At 25.1% G+C, this 20,596-nt stretch overlaps 1 protein-coding gene across 1 annotated transcript in view; it reads right to left on the bottom strand.

Moving 5' to 3' along the window:
• Positions 1-9,606, bottom strand: part of LOC129611489 (zwei Ig domain protein zig-8-like) — a gene marked incomplete at its 3' end in the record, with an annotated part of 51,721 nt that extends 42,115 nt beyond the window's left edge. Inside the window, exon 1 of the mRNA XM_055524667.1 lies at positions 9,495-9,606. Coding sequence (XP_055380642.1) covers positions 9,495-9,594 — 100 coding nt within the window. The remainder of the gene's footprint in view (positions 1-9,494) is intronic.
• Between the last annotated feature and the right edge of the window lie 10,990 nt (positions 9,607-20,596).

Genomic DNA, 20,596 nt, shown 5'->3' on the forward strand with positions numbered 1-20,596 from the left:
TTTACGCTGAGGAAGAATATATATATATGTCCATACCGCAGATGACTCCTTCAAGTAGTTACAAACTCCATACCAAAGTTAATATACCCTTCACGAAGTGCAGGGTATAAAAATGTTGTTTCTATATAAGAATATTTTTTTTCACGAAATAATTCAAAACGATAAATTGGAATTTGTAGAAAAATTTTTTTTTTGGAATAAATTAAATTTTATAAGAGAGGAATTAAAGAATCTGATGTTTTGTATCAGTTTATTCACTGATGGAGGAAATCGATTGAAATTCCAAGATTTGGGTTCGGATTCATAGAGAATTTGAAATCGGAGAGACAATCAATCGATATTTTGAGCAATTTTAATATATTTTGTTCATTTTCAGCATTTATGTTAGCGGTGCAGTTGAAAATGTGGCACAACTAACAGATTAAGCACCCAATTAATCAAATTTTACGGGAAATTGATAAATTTTAAAGTCCTTTTTCTCGAAATTAAATTTAAAATTATGACTACATTAAAAAGAATTTTTATTTTTTTTTTCCTTTATTTATAGTACAATCAGAACCATTTTCTTCATATTGTGTTAGTACAGACTCTTCTTGTGTGAACCTTCTTGCAATTCTATGTTGAAAATTCTATTAGGGAATAATAAAATAATTTCGTAATTTTATAAAGAATACCCTTATAATACAGTGCAAAATTTTTAAAAAGTTGTAAAACGTACACAATATTAACAAAATGACCTCATAATGTTCTTCTTAAGTATATTTGTTATAAAACTAATTTTTTTCTTTCATTATTATTTAAAACTTGTAAACTGCTATGATTTTATTTCTATATTATATGTGCACTTTAGAAAAGAAGAGCTTAAATAATAAAAATAATAATAATATGTAGATAATTTCCTTTATGGGTCATTGCTATTTTATAATTTACTTTTTATATTACGTCGATTTTATTTTTATTAAATGTTTCATATGCCCTTTTTTGATTTTGGAAAAAATATATTAAATTCAATTAATTGTATATGGAAAAAAGGTTTTTTTTTCGTGAGGGACAGAGACCCTTACGCCTCTTCTCACGTTGATTCATATAAGATCATATGGATATGATTGTGACTCTCTCCCCCGCCTACATTAGAACTATACTGAGAAATTGTAGCATTGTAACCACGTCAAGCTGCCAGATGGGCCACAATGTAACATTAACACAATAATTGCCTAACTGTTTCGTCCTCCTCTAGGCACAGACGGCAAATATCATTCTCCACCTTGCTCATCCTTTTCAAATGGACCATCGGGAGGCAATGTTGGCAAAACAGCTTAGTTTAATTAATTATTTTAGTTCTGAAAACTGATTCGTACCCACAATGTGTATATCCGTATGGCTCATGTAATATAAAGGTCTTATTTATGAAATCAGTGATAAATGTTCCACGTATTTTTCATGTGAAAATATGTTTAAAAAGTGAATACGTGACGATTTGAGGCTGATTCCTGATTCTCGAATTTCGAAAATTGAAAATTTTGAATGCTATGGAGACTCCGAATAAAAATTATGAAAATCTAGAAACCTGTTGAGCAGCTTTTTAGATATTACTATTCTTGAATGTCCTTTTTCTCGAAAATCATATTTTGGCGTATAGAACAAATAAGAACTATACTGCTACAATGTGTGTGTCTGTATTGTTCGTGATTTCTTTTACTTGTTAACAATAAGTAAGAAAAATTTTTCATATTTTCTTTTTTTTTTTTGGTTAAAATGATATGGAAAATCCCTTTGAAAACAACAAAACACAATAACAAGACATTCATAATAAAAAAGGAATCTTTTTTTTTTACGGTTAAGTTTTTAAATATATGAGTTTTTTTTCTTAATTTCTTACAATTATATTTACATAAACAAACGTATAAATATACATACTTACACAATACAACGTACGTACACGTAAAACGGACATACACATGCCTTGTTAAAAAAAAAGGAAAGATGAAAAGTTTTTAATTTATTTTTTCCCAAAATAACATTTTTGACCTCATTCATTTATATAGATACACAGTTATTTTTCTATCTTAAAGATGGAGAAAGCAAAAAAGAAAACAAAAAAATTCCAAACAAAATGAAAAAGAAATACAAAAATTAAAAAAGTTTTCTATTCAAACAAATAAAAAAAAAAAAAACACAAAAATTTCCTTTCTTTTCGGCTCATAAGGATGCTACTAATTTTTGTTGGTTTATTTTTTCCTTTCCTTGTTCTGTTTTATTACTGATGTTTTACTCATAACCAGCAATTTTCCAATTTGTTAGTACATATAAGAACTTTTTGCAAGCTATTTTATTTTTTTTCCTGAATCTCTCTTTGTATTTTATAAACAGGACCATATAAAAGATTAATTCTTATCATAAAAGCTTAAAGTTAATTATCTTAGACTTAAGTAAATTTTTTCTTTTCTTTTTTATTATTTTTATGTATTTTGTGTACCTCTATGAATTTTAAATCAGTCATCGTAAACATTTTTGTTGCGTAGAATACTAAACTTATCAGAATTAGTTTTTGCCTAGCTATAAAGAAACACTGAGCAAAAATGATTTCTATTGCAATTATTCTTATATACTGGGGAAAGAACTGAACTTTTTACTTAAAAAGAAAGAAATGAAAGCATGAAAGAATTTATTGTATTTCAATAAAAATTTTAAAATTTAAGTTTTTTACCAAAATATCGGTTCCTCAAAATATCAACTGCTTTTCAAAGTGACTATCGTGATAATAGTTGACATTGTAGTACTTAAAATCCAAAAAAATACAAAAAATGCTGACAAATTTTTGATGTTTTACCTTTCATAAGAACATCTAAAATTTTAATACAGAAATAGTGCTCTATTTCCTGTACAATAAAACATATGTTAACATTTAATGATTTAAATAAAAGTTTAAGTAGCTGGACAAAAACAAAATAAAAGTTTCAGAAAATTTCGGAAAAAATTATCGAGTTTGAGAAAACTAAAAAAATACAAAAAGGGAAAAATTTGATTTCTCCTAAAGTTCGATACAAATTGGTATTTCGAAAATACATAAAATAAAAAATCCAGTAACATGTTGATTTTAAACCCTTTACTAGTTCTTTCAAAAAATGTTTGTTTGAAAGTTCTATATTTTTTGGAACGCAATTTATAAGCAATAAAACTTAGACAAGTAGAAATATCGTGAAATGTTTAAAATAATTGCAACGCGGAAATTAGCACATGGTTCGGAACGAAAATTTTACGAATTTTCGACCTCCTAACTAATGGTATATATTGTTGTATACTTTTTTGACTCACCCTGTATATGGCAATAATTATTTGGTATATTGCGTATAATATTATTATACGTACTTGACTCTGACATAATCTTGGAGAGATAAATGAATATGCAATAAAAGGTTTGCTCTAACACATTTCATACTATAAAATTAAAAATGAAAATACAGTAGAGTTTCCACAACTCGATCCTTTACAACTCAAAAATCTCCTTACCTCAAAGTCTTATGAGTTCCCTCGAACATTAGAATAACTTTTTTTTTTTCTCTTCAACTCGAAATATCCATAACTTGAATTGTTTTATTGTTCCTGTACGACTTCGAGTTATAGAGATCTCAGGGTACGTCGAAATAACAATACTCAAAATATATTATTATAAAATTTTCGAAAATGTAAATTTCTGTTACAGTTGCTTGCAATTTTAGTTCGTTTATTTAATAATAAAAATTTACTACCTCTGAAATTTATTTTATTTTTTATATTATTGTAAAAGAAGAATTTTAATGTGGGTAAGACCAAATAAAAAAAAAATCTACATAAACTTTTTTTTGGTTCCTATCACAATATTTTAATCTTCTTCTATGTAATCCCAAAAAAAATTTTAATCAACAATATATGCTTTTAAATATTAAATTGAAAACGTGTTCTATGAAAATTATAAAAATGTTAAAAGGGAAAAATTTTAAGGCTAAAATTTTTTACATTATGACTATTTTTCTTCTTAATTATAATAATATTGTATATGTACTCGTATGTGTGTATATTTGAATGTATGTATGTAGGTAACTCTATAGTAAAAATAACAATTTTTAAATATATTTGACCATACTTAATAAAAATCTAGTTAGCATTTTAGTAACAAAAAAGTTTTTCTTTTATTATGAGTAGAAAAATATTATTATGATAGGAAGAAAAGTAGGACAAATTACATATTTACTGTTTGCATAATTATGTAGTAAAGTAAAAAATGTAATTTGAAAATTTTAAAACTTTTTGGTTTTTTGAAATAAATTATATAATGTAAACATAACCCAATTTATTTAATTTAAATGATAAATCATATTTTGTATACAAACTCAATTTAGAGCCTAAAAATTTTCATATTCAAATTGAAGTCCTGAATAAATTCATGATTCATTAATATAGAAAATTCTCAAATTCTCAAACTCTTAAATTCTATATAACAATTTATTATCATAAAAATAATCTCATATTATTATTAAAATTCAATAGAACTATGTTAAGGTTTTCAATTGAAAATATTGAAATTTTCTTTTGCTTAACAGCATTCAAATTTAATAATTTTCATATTTTCATATAAAATTTATATAGCTACCATTCTCATTGAATCACAATGAAAAATTTTAATTTTCGCAGCAAGACTGTTTTCCTATTATATTATGTTTTCCTATAATATTATTATTATTATACCTACAGGTGATTACAAATAAAATTTATTGATTGATTATAATCGTTCCTACCTACAACAATGAATAAATTCTTATAGCAAAACATTAACCTACTTTTAAAATAATAATTAAAATTGTTCTCAATTAAATTCACGTTTTTCGAACACCTTTGCATAATAATAATTATGTATGTATATGTAAATATTTACCTAGACCTACATTTATCATTATTATATTACGTAACATAGTCAAAATTAATAAAAATTATTTTGATTATGCATTTACTTTACGTATAACATTTTAATATTCAATTAATATTATATAAGAGAATCAATAAAAAAAAATATTTTATTTCTCAAACATGCTATTCTATTCATTAATAAGTATAAGAGAGGCATGACGACACTGTTAAATTAAATGGAAATTTATTTATTTTATAATATGTAAGCGAAATATGAAAATATTAACCTACATAATATTATAATAGTAATACTGAAAGAATATTATTCTTTAGTGGAGTAGCAGAGGAGGTTTAGAATTTTAACTTTTTCTTTAAAATCACGTTGAAATATTGAAAGTTCTATTTCGACTATAATATTGTGACACTAAAAATTCTCGTAATTAAATAATATTGTATTTTATTTTTGCATTAATAGCAATTAGCCGTAACATTTAAGAAATGCTGATAAAAGTTGAAGAATTCAGTGGCCTCAAACACAAACCGCCTAACTCGAGTTAAGACAAAAATGAGATATGTTTACCAGCGAATTCTCCGTTTTGAGTTTCATATGCTCACAAAATTTGGTGGTTCTACGATTGTTGTAGCCGGAGTTATTGTCGAATTCACACATGACCTAACTCGAAATGGCAACTATGTGCACTTGCACTAATCGCCTAAATCGAGTTAAGAGCAGAAAACATCTTTTTTATGTTTTTGACAAACCACTTATTTCGAGATAGGCTATTGTTGCAAATCGAAATTAGTGACATTTTTTTTTATTTGTATGAATGTTTACAACCGCTTATCTCGAGTTAAGCTTTTGTTGCAAAATTAATTTTGAATTTTTTTAAATACTAACTCGACATAAGCGATTTGTGTAAAATAATTATTGTTGGTTGTTTAAACTCATCTCGAGTTAGGCGATTATTGCAAATGCAATTATATTCCAAAAGGCTTCTTATGTCGAGTTAGGTTTTTATAACGCGTGCAAATAAGAACAATACATCGAAGTTAAGCGTTTAGTGTTCGAAATAATACATGATCAGTATAGAATATTTTTTAGTTTTTTATAATAAAAAATATTTTATAACGCTTAACATATTATTTTATGTGATATATAGTGTAGGTACTTTATGTCCATGATTTAAAACTTGTTCACTATAGTTAAAATTAAATCTTACATTCAGTGACAAGGAAGATAGTTTTTTTTAACCCAAAATATAAAACATGTACACAAGTTACCTGCATTTTTAATGCTCTAATTACCCAAATATTCCATGTTTAAGATTTGAATTTTTTTATTTTACAAATAATCTTGTAGGTCATTTCGTGATTTACCTGCGACAAATGTTTTTTTCAATTGACGGAGTTCCCATGTTAAAATGACACGTGGCTAGCTACCTGATGGTAGATTGTTTTGCTTTTGTGGTCTAATTGTATTATTAAACAAAGTGTTGTTTTATTACGCCCTTGTAAAACACATGTTATTAGGAAGATCAAATTTTTGTGTTTAACAAGAGTTTTTATTTTAATTATTGTATTACAAAGCAACACTTTTATTATACACTAGTAAAACACATTTTGATAGGATATTCAAACTATTATAATTTGCAAGAGTTTTCAATAAATAAAACTGGTACATCTGGGAATAACAATATTTTGTTATACTTTTTATTACTTATTTCCGTGAGATCAAATTTCTTCGATTTTCAAATATTTATGATATTTTTGTTATTTCGAAGGAAGTATTTTTTACAAAGACAGTTATTTATTATTGTTTTTAAATTTGCTTATGTTGGAAATTGTTAAGTAATATAAAAATTATCCAATATAAACTTTATCCACGTTTAATCAATGTACGTTAAAAGTTTTGGAACTTGCTAGGAGAGCTGAAATGATTGTGGTGGATATTAGATGTATTACATTATATTTGAAATTAACATAACGGATTCAAAGTGTTTTTAAGCATAGAAATTAACGAAACTGGATCTTTAGTAAATAAACAAGTATCAACAGATCTTACTTTGAAAACCGAAGTAAATACAGTTTTGAAAACCGCAATTGACTTTGGTCGTGGTGATTGTATTAACAATCCTGATTTTAAAATTTCTAAACAAAAATTCTTCAGGATCCGACGTAAATGACGGGTTCATTCAAATAAAATAAAGTAGAAAAAGATGTTCAAAAAAATACAGATATTCGGTTTCAAAACAAAGCAAATTAAAGAAATATTCAAGAGAAAGGGCTTTCAACGATAGGAATTTGGGAAATGAATATGAAAATTGACAAGGCAAGTAAGTTTCTTTTGTCGTAAAAACTACAGATGTAAGATTTTCAATAGCATTCAAAAGCAAATTTTGGAGTCCTATCGGGCACAAGAACATATCTGTAGATAACTGTATATGTGGTTTCATTAATGGGCATATCTGAAACAAAAACAATATGTAAAATACAACATATCAGCAATTTCAGAGTACGTAAATATCACACACAATGGTCTCCTTTACACAATGCCTTGATGAAACTTGTTTCCAAAAAAGGGTTTTAAACAAAAACGGATAGATACTACATATAAATATCTTTATGCTACAACTTTATTTATTTGCTCAGATCCGTTGCACAATGAAGCCTTTTCGTAATTGAAATACTTTTTGAAACTCCCTTAAGTGGAAAGAGCCACCCCACAGATTTTAAAAAATTGACTTCCAAAAAATATTTTACAAAAACAGTTTATACAAACAACGCTTTCTTATATTTTAAGACAAGGTGTTAACTAGTTAGATTTTCAAGATATACTCCGAATTGAAAAAAAAGAGAAAATTAGTCCCAAAAAAGAAAAACTTAGAGTACTTGATGCAATTTATTGATCCTTTGGTTCAAAAATTTTACAAAACGATTAATACTGGAGACTTAGCAGATACTCCTCCATATTTAGTCGAAGAATTCGAGAGAGAATAAAAGATACTGTCACCTTTTTAGCACTTTTCCAAAAAATTTTTATGCGATACAAAATAACAAATTTGTTTTGAGATTAGTCTGTGCCAAAACCGATGACATTGAATATAATTTTTTCGCATTTCAATTTCATTTTCAAAGTAAACATTTTTTTTTTTTTTTTTGAAATTGCATTTTTGTTTTGTAGATACTTACATATTATTTTGAAATTCGGGCGCCTACATCAGACGCCAATTTTCCATTTTGTTTCTTATTTTCTTTTTTTAATTTACCCAAAAGTTTTCATTCTGATTGCATTGGGAATTTTCGCTTTAAATTTAATTTGTAAAAACTATGTCAGTTTTATTATATAAAAATGGAAAGTTTATTATTATAGTAGCATTGTTAAAAGGTTTTGACCCACTTTAAGTACCCATATATATTATGAATGTTATTATGTACGTATATATTTGCGTGTATATTGACCCGAATTCTTCTTGAATACTTAATTTAATATTACTTTTAATATTTGCATTTAAATTAAAATGGCAAGAATTTATAAATTTTATTCAGAAGAGGCCCTTTTTTTTGGAGTTTTGTGTATTAAGCGCAAGCACATAGATATAATGTCATTAAGCTGGTTTTTTTTTTAATTTAAAGTTTTTGGCATTATATGCAAAATTTATTATATATACTCGAATTTTAAAATAAGTATATAATATTTAATTTTAAACTGTACAGGGTATTTTGCATAAGTGGGCAAATAATTTTCCTAGATGAACTTCCAGCAAAAAATTGTATGAGTTGAGAGGGGTACAGATATACTCGTTTTCGATCTATAGCCTGTTGAAAATAAAGGTACCAGATCTTTCCTCCGTATATAAATAAATACTTATAATTTTGAAACAGTGCAACATAGAATAGATTAAGAGCTTGTTTTACTGGCGATTGATTGCTCTTTATTCTCAGTCTCAAAATAAATTCGATTTGAGCCATAGTTTTCGAGACAAAGCTAGTCGAAATCAAAATTTTCGTTTTTTAATTTTTCTTTTTTAAATTCGAAATTTCTCGAAAATTGGTCTTATTATTTTTATTTTATTTTTGCTTTTTTCGATGTGGTATAATAAGAGCTAAAAGTTTTATCATATAACATTTTCCTTTATTTCTCATAGTTTTACCAGTAAATCGTGTTAAATGTGTTTTAAAAACATGCGAATAATGCCTTTTCATATATTTCATACAATTTCCTCATTATTCAAACTAAACACAAAAAAAATATTTCGTATATGTTACGTTTATATGAAAGAATATTATTCTTTATGATGATCTTAACACCCTGTATTGTATAGCTAAACTAGGATATATGCAGATCGCTTTAATGAGAATTTTCGAAATCTTAAATTACATTACACAAATAGTGTAGTATGAATCATAATGTAAAATTTTAAAAAGCTGTAATATTATTTAAATTGATAATTGTATTTACCGACCAGAATGCATTTTCCAGCTAGAACTCATAGATTTTTTTATTAAGTATAAAAGCTGTAAACAAATTCGTGTCACAACTCTTAAATTAAATTAAATATTTTCAAATAGCTATAATATTATTTAAATTGATAAACATAAATTCGACTTACCATTACCATATGTTAATGAAACTCCTGTTGCATAAAAATTATAATACATTGAATAAAAATTAAAAAATATATAAAAATTTTTTAACTCAAATGTTCCCATATTTTTTTTTCTTTTTTTATTTTCACTTTGATTATAATTTTATATAATCTTTATTATTTCTAATAATAATAATTTTATCACTAATATTTTAATTTTTACATAATTATTTTATTATTTTTAAATTGTCATTTGTATGTAAACCTTATTTTAAAATTTTTTGGAAAATTTTATGTTCATGTTATCAGCATTTTAAATAGTTCATTGTATAAGTATTTTCGGAACAGCATTACTCATTATATTACAAGATTGTATGGTCTTCGTTAGTTGTTACAGATTAATTAAGTAATAAATAAAGAGTTTTCATATTTTCTAAAATTATAAAAAATAATTATTTATAATAATTTATTCAATATTATTAATCAATATTGTAATAAAAATATTTTTTGTTTTAATATTATATAGGAATGCAATCAAATAATATGAATATTGTACAATGCAATCAAGTATGTAACTGACCGTCCTCATAATATTGCCAAAAAAATTCTTACATATTCAAGAAATTTATGTATAATATAATTAACTATGATCTTGGTTCGTTTCAAAAAAAAATACTATTTATATTCCTACAACTTTTGGTGCAAAAATCAACACAATGTTTGGAGCTCTACAAATAAAAATTGTTCTAAAGCATGTACCCACTGTTTAAAAGGCATTAGAATAAAGCAGTTGAAAATTTTGATTAATATTTTCGCTAGGCAACAAATTATTTCAATTTTTTTTTTTTTGAATATTACGAAGTATATAAAATGCATATATATGTATACATTAATATTATAAACAACTAAAACACATTTCATTCCGTTTAAACTCACTGAATTATACTCTACACCTTGACAATCTAAATATAAAATCTATTATAATATAACAATTATTGTTTTTCAAATATTTTAGAATTAGCTTTAATTTTTGTGTGACATTTAATTGAACTTGTCAAAACATTTCACAAAAATTTTACAGATATGTAACTACCTATGATTGGGTACGTAATTACCAAGTCTCGTAAATCTAAATTTATTATTTTTCGGATTATTTAAAATTAGCTTTTAGAATATCCGGAATTTTCATGCCATTCCATAAAAACTAATTGGAAATGGGACTGTCAAATTTGATGTAAAATAAAGGTGATAAAGTCACCTTTATTATTTTTTTCAATACTTAATATTGGATTTAAAGGTTGTATGGCACCTAGCCGAATTAGGGAATTTCGAGCTACCCAAATTCTAACAAAAATTTTGGAGCATAATTTTTTGAATGTAATTTGACTTGTGTACAAAATATTTTTATTATTTTTTGAAATATTTAAAGTAATCTCTTTGAGTAGCTATACAAAGCTGGATTGAAAACTATAACTGCGTATAACACTACTTTAAATTCATGGACATGGTCATATTCTATATATGGAATTTTCTATTATATTACATTATTTTTGCATCATATGGCATTGATTATTATGTAATTGCAATGATTGGTGTTATTTTTTTTTTTGTGTTTCATTAGTAATCCTTTTATTAGTATATTAATTATAAATTATTTACAAGGATATTAAAATATTTAGATATGAGTTTTTTTTTAATTTCAACTTGTATGTAATAGTAATTACATACAAACCAATGACAACAACTAATAATAATACTTTTATAGTTTTATATTATTTTTTATATATATATATGTATATTTTTTTGTTTTTCAATAATTTTGACTTTGTCCTTTTTTTCAAATTTTTTGCATTTCTTATTAAGACACGTAATCACTAGCTATTTAATAGCTAACGTAAAGCAGAAATTTAAATATCCTTTTTTTCTCTTGACGATGATGTTTTACTATACATGAACAATATACATATAGATATATAAATAAAAATTAATGTTTTGTATAAATAACGGAATATCCTTTTTAGAGATATTGCATAAATTTTTCGCGAGAAAAACATTTTTTATTTTTAATTTTTCAATTTTTTTATTTATTTCATGTATTGGGCATTGAGCACGTTATAATAATTATTATGAATAATAAATTAGTTCTATCGAATCTTGACAACAGTACTATTTATTATACATTTATGAATTTCATTGATTTTACTATTAATATTACTATTATTACACATACAACTATAATAATAATTATTATTCGTATTGTTATTATTATTATTATTGCTGTTATTCTTACTATTATTATTGAATATAATTGCTGTTAATGATTTTGTTTTACTGTTGTGGTATTGATTGAAAATTTTATTATATACAACTATTATTATAGATGACAATTGCTTATATTTTTTAATTATTTTGTTATCATTATTATTATTTGTTCCATACATTCCATGATTGTAGTGATGATACTGATTTTGTTGATGGTACACATGATTCCACAAGGATTTCTTTATCATATTGAATGAAATTATTTTACGATATTAAAATATTTTTCGATTCTTTTTTGTTTTATAACATTTAATATAATAGTTTTTGCAATTTTTTATAAAATATTTTATACACATTTAGGTTCATAATTTTTTGTTTATCTTCCTGTTTTTTAATTTAATATGGTTATGTTTTTTTTTTTTTTTTTGCAATACAACCTTTATGTGTAGCTAACAATGAAATAAAATTGAAAATAATTTTCTTTTCCTCTTTATTTTAAGGATATGTTTTCTCTATTTTTTTTATTTTGTGTGTTAAACATGCAATTTTATTTTTAATATTTTGTTTCTATTTTTAAATCCTTGTTGGATAATTTAATTTTGTAGACACAGCTGCATTGGTATTGAATGGATTTTATAAATCTGAATGATATTTTTTCTGTAACAAAAAAAAAAAGATAAAAATTTTTTGTAAATAAATTTTTTCATCATAGATTCGTGGTGAATATAAAATTTATAATAAAAATACAAAAATTTAATATAATATTAAAAATACTTTTATCGTAATTTTGCAAGTATAATAATTAAAAAATTTTGAGCCTTATTATATACAAAGCCATTGCACTATTTTTAATTAGTACCACTACAGTCTGGAGAGAGCTAAAATATCGAATTAGAATTATATTCCCTTCATCTGTATTTTGAAATTTTTCCTGAATTACTAAAGCCATTCATTTCATATTGTTGCAATATATTACCATAGTAACAATATTATTTTTACATTATGCACTCAGTCAGGAAATATTATTCTTCTTTTACAATTGAGAATTCATATTTTAGATATGGGTATGAACCACGATGATTACAAAGGTGAGACTTATTAAATTACTTTTAGGCATATTAAAATTAACAAAAAATTTTGTTCTGCAAAATTGGTAATATTGACAATACTAAAACGTAAAGTTTGGTACCAATGAAAGTTTATTATATCAATTGTATCAATTGATTTCCATATAAAAATTAAAGAGAAAAACATTATGTTCTGGAATAATTTTTTAATATGAAAATTATTAACCCAATCACACTCCTTCTTTCCATAGAACAATTTTATAATTTCGTAAAATTTTCATCGTTTCGTAAAATATCAACAAATCCTTTAATGTGCGTACATTTTCAGCGGTCTTATGATTGGAAAAATAATAATGTAATAGTTTTAAAATTTCCTTGCAAATTATGTAATGAAATGATGAAAAAAAGAAAATTTTTGTATAATAAAAAGACATAAATATTTACTAATACACTAGAATTAGACGATAATTTCAATGTCATTATAACACATATGAAAAATTAAGTCTTTATTGATATATTCGTAAGCCATATAGATGGATATAATATAGATATAAAAATCTAAAATATACACAATCTCTGCAAATTTTTTTCTTAAATTACAAAAATCTAATTGATTAGATTAGAAAATTTTTTTAACTTCTACATCGTTTAAATTTAATATAGATAGCTTACGAATACATGTGTTATGTGTATAACACTAGTTTACGCATTTATTTTAACATATGCTTAAACATAACCTTTCCATAAAACATATAATTTCATATGTCCCTTTCAAATTCTAAATTTAATTTATCACATTTAACAGTAGCGAGCAATGACATCAATAAATTTATTTTTTCTACTTTCTTTTTTTTTTCAGCTATAATGTCTATAAAATTATATAGTAAAAAATTTGCATTCAATCGTTTTATTTTTTTCTATTTTAAATTAATAGAAAAATTTATGATATTCCAATACCTTCAACAATATAGTTATATGTACGTAAAATGGGGCTGTACAAAAAATTGGTAAATCTTATTTAAAAAAAATTTAAAATTGTAATACATAGTACAAAAAATATCTTTCAAATAAGCTAGAATAAAGTATGTATAAGTTTGAGATTTATAGAGTAAAATTTTTAGTTCAAAGAGAATAGACAGTTTTCTTGTGCAAGGGACATTTGAGCAATATGACATGAAATTGACAGTCAAAATATGACATTGAAAAATGACATAGTTAACATAGAAAAACATGATATAGAAATTGTCAGTCTGTAGTAAATGACTTGTACTTCTTAATCCAATTACGAATTTTCTCGGTCTAGGATTCATCGGTAAATTAAATTCGAGTATAAAATTCCTTACTCATTTTCCAATTTACAACTAGATACTCATATAACAGAATGAAAATTAAGACCATAGTAAAATTTCTGGTATCAAAATTGAACCACCCAACTGAAGGGTATGCTCCAAAGGCGGACATAAAATATATAGTAAAAGTACTATGAAATCTTAAATTTTATCAAATCATTCAGATTTTTTAGAATAATCAGACTTATTTTTTTGAATCATCTTGTTCATAACAACCAATACATATAATCTACCACTTTTAGTTTACTACATTTTTACCAATTTATTATTAGCAGCGGTAACCCTTATTATACACACATGATGTACATAAAATGTTGCACTCAATTTTAGTCCAAAACTTCATGACCTACATTTTCTTAATCGAACAAAATTCATTTTTCCTTTTCCCATTCTTCATTTTTTTATTTCTTTAAATAAAATTTAAAATTTTTTTTTTCTTCTATACACAAAATAAACTTTCAACTGGTTTTCCATTTTCTTTTTATACAAATTCAACAATATCAAAGTTACATGTTTCATTTCCATTCATTAAATTGTTGACTCATTCTTAAACCTACATTGCATTTCCTATATTGTACAAAATACGAGTAAAGTATAGAAAGTTTTTCATAGACCGCATCATGTACTAAAAATAAAAATTTTTAATTCAATAAGACGACAAATAATCTAGCAAATAGTTTTCGTAAATTTTATAACTAAAGTATGTACGTACATATACCTTTATTGGATTATTGCCAAAAGTTCCAAATTTAAAAAAAAAAAATTGAAAATCACTTAAAGAAATTTTTTAAGTTAACAACAAAAATGCAAACAGAAAAAAAAAAAATTAAATGGAAATTTAATATAGGTTCTTCTGTTAAATTAAATCTTAAAAAATAATTTTATTTTATTTTCTAAATTTAATAAAACTCGACAATTTTTTTTTTCATTTTGTCGGTTTTTGACTTCTTTTTCGATTTTATAACAATCAAATTCAGATGCCAAAATTTTTTTAAGTCACGTGTCATTTAGTACACAATTTTTAGAAATCTTTAAAACTCAATTATTAAAATTTTGATATCCTATTATAATAAAAATATTTTAGTTAGAGAAAACAAAGCGTCAATTTGCCAACATTATGATTCCGGTATTTGATTAACATTTTTCAAAGCAACACGTCCTTGTCACTTTATAAACATGTACAAAATTTTTATTGAGTAAAAACCGAGCTGTTCCTTCTTATACACAATATCATTTTTATGTGAAAATCTTATACGCTCTCACTGCCATGTTAAAAAAAAAACTCACACGTTACTGTAACTGATCTTTATAGGAGCTGCTGTGACGAAAAAGAGGTGAAAAAGATGACCCACCTTCTATGCTCATATCAGGCGCTGGCGAAATCCATGCAGAGATTTCTTGAGTATTATTTCTTCAGGCGCCCTGCGGACTTCCCGAATGTAAGTGTTAGGAATTCGAGCTGATTTTTGAGGAGTTTCGCTGGTTCGAATGAGGAGCTGAAGAGGGTAGATACGACGGTATCACAACAGGCCTATTTATAGCCTTCGGCGGGCCGCGACAACCTAACCTAATCTAATCTACTCTTAACACGGCCACAAGGATATTATCGGGCATTAAAATTTTTCTTGTTTTATTTATAATGACCATCGGTTTCTCAAAATAATAAAAAATATTGTATTCCCAAAAGTGACTGATGATTTTCGAATAACTCCATAGTCATGTCGAAATGTGTTCCAAAAGAAATTTTTTGATGTTTTGAAATTTAATTTGTAAACTTTTAATATGCTGAAAACTATATACTCTTCACATAAATATACTAAAAATTTAATTAATTTATTACCAATACAACGTCAGAAAAATTTAAAAATTTTTCTCCTCAAACTAGACTCGAACCAGTGACCTATCGCTTTCTTGACGGACATCATTTAAACTGAGCTACAAAGGCATCAAGAAATTACCGGCAATATGCAATATATGAAATGCCAGCTTGAATGGTGTCAGTTTCTCATATGTAGTTGATAGAATAAACTTTAATTAGTTGCTATATAATAATTTATACCATCTTAGTTTGTTTTAATAAAGCGGCTATAATAACTGCAATTAGAGTTTCCCACATAGGAGGAACGGCCGCATTCAATATTTTCAACAAAAAAAAAACCCAAAATTTGTAATAACCTTAAGTAAAAATCTGGGATTTATATTCTGGGAAAATAAGGATAAGAAATTTAATGAAAACTTCAGAGAAGTTGAGAAATAAGATGAAAAAGAAAAAAATAAAAAAGAAAATCCTTAAACATCCATAAATTTCTCAAATTTTATTTTAGCTTTTAAGAAGAGACAAGCTGTTTTTCCTCCTCCTTTTTTTTTTTTTGGTTTTTATATTTTAGTCCCTTTTTTCTCTGCTGTTGCTGTTGTTGTTTTTGTTCTTGAACGACAAGTTATTAAATTTCATTTTCTAAGAATATTTATGGAGATATACAATTAGAAAAAAATAACAATAAGTTGACACTCATTCACAAAATACAATTAGTCAAGTAAAGAAGAAAAATACGATAAATAAAAAAAAAATAATGAAAATAATAATAAGAATAATAAAAAAATAAGGATTTGTCAACAGGATACTGGCTTTTCCATATAAGAACAAAACAAAAGAAAAAAAATCCATGTTAGGCCTAATATTTCTTTCGTTGATCCTCTCTGTTTGGGTTTTTTTTTTGTTGTGGATTTTCTGCTTTTCCAATTGTCATTTAAGGCTATTGTCTCCCAAAATAACGAAAAAAATAAAAATTTTTTTCTTTTATTAATGTTTTACCGTTTTTTTGGCACTTTGTTTTTATTAATGTCATTGTCATCGCATACCCCGAAAAACAGAAAAAAAAAAACAAACAGCCAAAATGGATAACAACCGAAAACCCAAAGAAGTGTACAATATGGAAAAAATTGAAAAAAAAAAAATTTTAGTTTAATTTTTTTTTTTGTTAGTAGGAAAAACGTTCAGCACGTAACCGTCAGGAAAGTTTATTTTGTAATTTAACCAAAGTGTTGCACAAGATAATGAATATTCCCTATGAAGCACATACTGGATGCCAATAAATTTTCAGCTATATCTCAAAAAATATAATAATATCTTTCTCTCTTAGTAGAGCAATATTTTAATATGAGATCCAAATACCTTGAAAAATGTTGCAGTTAGTTTCGTTGGCAAACAGGCTCATGTATTTTAAATTTCAAGAAATATCGTAAGTTCCAAAGAAATGGCAACAAATGAAAAATCGTCCATCCACTATATGAAAGTTTGATTTTCAAGCCATATGAGAAACTAGATGACTCGTATACAAAATTTCAAGAAAATCTGTTTAATATTTTCTTAAAAATTATCAAATATCGTATAATTATTTCATAGTAAAATTCTTCTAGTTCATTGGACAGTTGGCATTAATTTCTCATGAAAACTATTATAAAATTTGGTATCATTACAATACCTCCCTTATTATACATAACGAGGTCAGTAAAAAAAAAAATTTTACTTTTTCAGAAAATACAAAAGGACTGTATAACTCGAATTTTAGGAACTGGAGAAAGAAAGGACATCAACAGAAAAGTAAGAGATAGTAAAGAATTTGAATCTTTTTTTTTTGTTTTTTCAAATGAAATGAGAACAACACTCTAAAAAAAAAACAAAAAAAAAAATAAAAGAAAATTCTCTGATGAATTTTAGCTTTCAAAGTATGCATGCAGTTTCGGTTTAAATGCCTAAATTTTTCTAAGAAATAAACAAAACCTTTATTTTGTTGAATTATGTTACAGGCGAGTCTCTATTTTTAGTATTTTACAATAACACGGTGTAGAATTTTAATTATTTTCTTTTATTTGTAAATAAATTCCAGTTTTAGGGTTTATTTCAGTCATAGTGAAAATATATAGAATGAGATTCGAAAAAATGGTTGGAAAATTAAATTATGGTTATATCAGATTCATATAATTACGAAAATGTCAATTCTCTGGATCTGCTTTTAATGTAACATGGGATAGATTTAATTAAAAAAGAAATTTCTCAAACGTGTTCCCAATGGGAACAATATTATTATGAATTAAAAATGTCTTATTGTCTGCAATTAAGTCATATGAACTAAACAGTTCTAGTGGTAACGGTATAAATGTTCGTAAGTGCCTTGTGTGCTATTAAATTTTAGATGGGAAAAGAAGTAAAATACTTACAATAATGAGTAAATTAATTAAACACTGAATTATTAAAGCATATTTAAATATAGGTGATCTCTTAAATATTTGTTTTTAAAATTTATAAGAAACTATAATATTATGGAGAAAAATCCTTAGTACATAGTTCCCTGAGAATGGCGTAAAATTCGAAACCAGTCGGAATCAATATATTTAAAAAATTTTTTGTGAAATTTTACGTAAATAAATAAATGATTACAATTGAACATAATAAAAATTGTTTAATAATAAATTAAAAATTCTTAACTCGCACTAAAATCCTTAATTGACTTCATAGCCGTGTTGGCCACGATTACATTTTAGTTTCTAATATTAGACGTTTTAGTATATGAACAATCTTTCGTATATTTTCGTCGGAATATCAGAAATTACAATTTGAATGTTGGTCATATTTTAAGGCTGTAGCCAATCTCGATTACAGAAAATTTTGTTCACGGTAAAAAAAAAATTATTCAGAATCACGAAAAGCAAAATAGAGACGTCAAATTAAAACCTCAAATTAATTGCTCTTTCAATATAATTATGAACTAAATTGCAAATTGATTTGACATCATTTGCTGTATTGAACACTTATACTATAAAGACCAATAAAATCACCTTATTTTGTAAACACAAATTTCCCAAAAGTCATAGGACATGACAATAATCAAATAAGTTTTTAATAAAAAGAAAAACTTTATTTGTTTTATAAAATTCTAGACCTTATAATGATAGTCGTCTATTTATAAATTTTGACTTGAACAGCTTGAAAAAATAATTTATTTTTTACTTAAATTTACCAAGATAAAGTTGCACGAGAAAAAGACAAACAAAACGACAGAACTATTCAAGTTTTAAAAAGTTGCTATAAATTTCTTGTATGTCAGTGCCAACATAATCAACACTATCACCATCATCGTATTCATCATCATTATCATCATAATGACATTATTATATCAACATCATTGTAATCACACTGTAATCATTGCCTACACTAAAACCATAATATTAAGAAACAAAAAAATACCAAAATTAAAAAATGAAAATAAAATGAAAAATTCAAATAAAGGTACGACACTTTCGAAAAGTGTCGACAATTCACCTTATTCTATATATTATACGACACACACCTGTAGAATTAAAAACTTTGAAAAGGAACACAAGCAGGAAAAAAAAACAGAAGATAAACAATAAGCAAATTTTTTTTTGTGTTTTCTGAACGCACACCCAACACATTTAACAATTATATTTATTATTGTTTTTGAAATGACGTGTTTTTTTTTCTCTGTGTGTTCACGTGATATTAATGTGATCCACCTAAAAGTAAAGAAAACTTGAAAATTTTTATAATAATAAAATAATTTTAATAATAGAAATTGTGTGCTAAATTGCTAAAATGAGGGATGAAATCAGTACAGAAAAAGAGAGTAAGAGAGTGAATGTAAGAGAGAAACAAAATTATAATTATCATGCCTTCCGTTAACCGAGGTGGAGGAATATAATTCTATGTTTATGATCGGAAATAAATGAATAAGTGGAAAAGAAGATTTTTTTTTACCACATTTAATTAAAAAATCACTACGGATTTGCAATATTCACGAAAAAATGAGGGTACTTTAATCTTGCGATAATGTTAACGATGGGGTGCAGGTGTCAAAAAATATATAAATCATCGGTTTACATCACAGTACGGTAATTTTGGGTAGCCGCAATAATTTTCGAATTGAAATTCAATAATATTAAATTGGAAATTTGATTTATTGTTGTGAATTGTCACAATACTAAGAGCTGGACCATTCAATTGAGATTATTTCTTCTAAAATTTGAAGAACATTAAACTTATTTCTTGTTCCTGACAATATTAGCTTGTATGACTGAAAACTCTTCACATATTAGCAATTTACCGTTCCAATATCGTAAAAAGGGTACTAATAATAGGTTATGTAGAAGTTTAGGTGATCGTAAAAGATTTGTTCCCTATTCATGTATAAGACAATTTACACTTTTTAAGAATGACGACTTACTTTGGTACTATTATGATGGCAGTACATTATCACAAACGATAAAATCCTGGTAAGTCACTTAAATTTTTCAGTAAAATATTGTGTAAATTTTAAACCAAATCAACTCAAATATTTATTTAAATTTTTTAGAATATTTTCTAATTTACGTAATCTTACATAAAAAAATATTTAATTCGCAATTTATTTATTTAAAGAAATGCAAATAA

This window comes from Condylostylus longicornis, unplaced genomic scaffold, assembly GCF_029603195.1.
Source record: "Condylostylus longicornis isolate FDR11 unplaced genomic scaffold, ASM2960319v2 ptg000049l, whole genome shotgun sequence".
Classification (NCBI taxonomy): Eukaryota; Metazoa; Arthropoda; class Insecta; order Diptera; family Dolichopodidae; genus Condylostylus; species Condylostylus longicornis.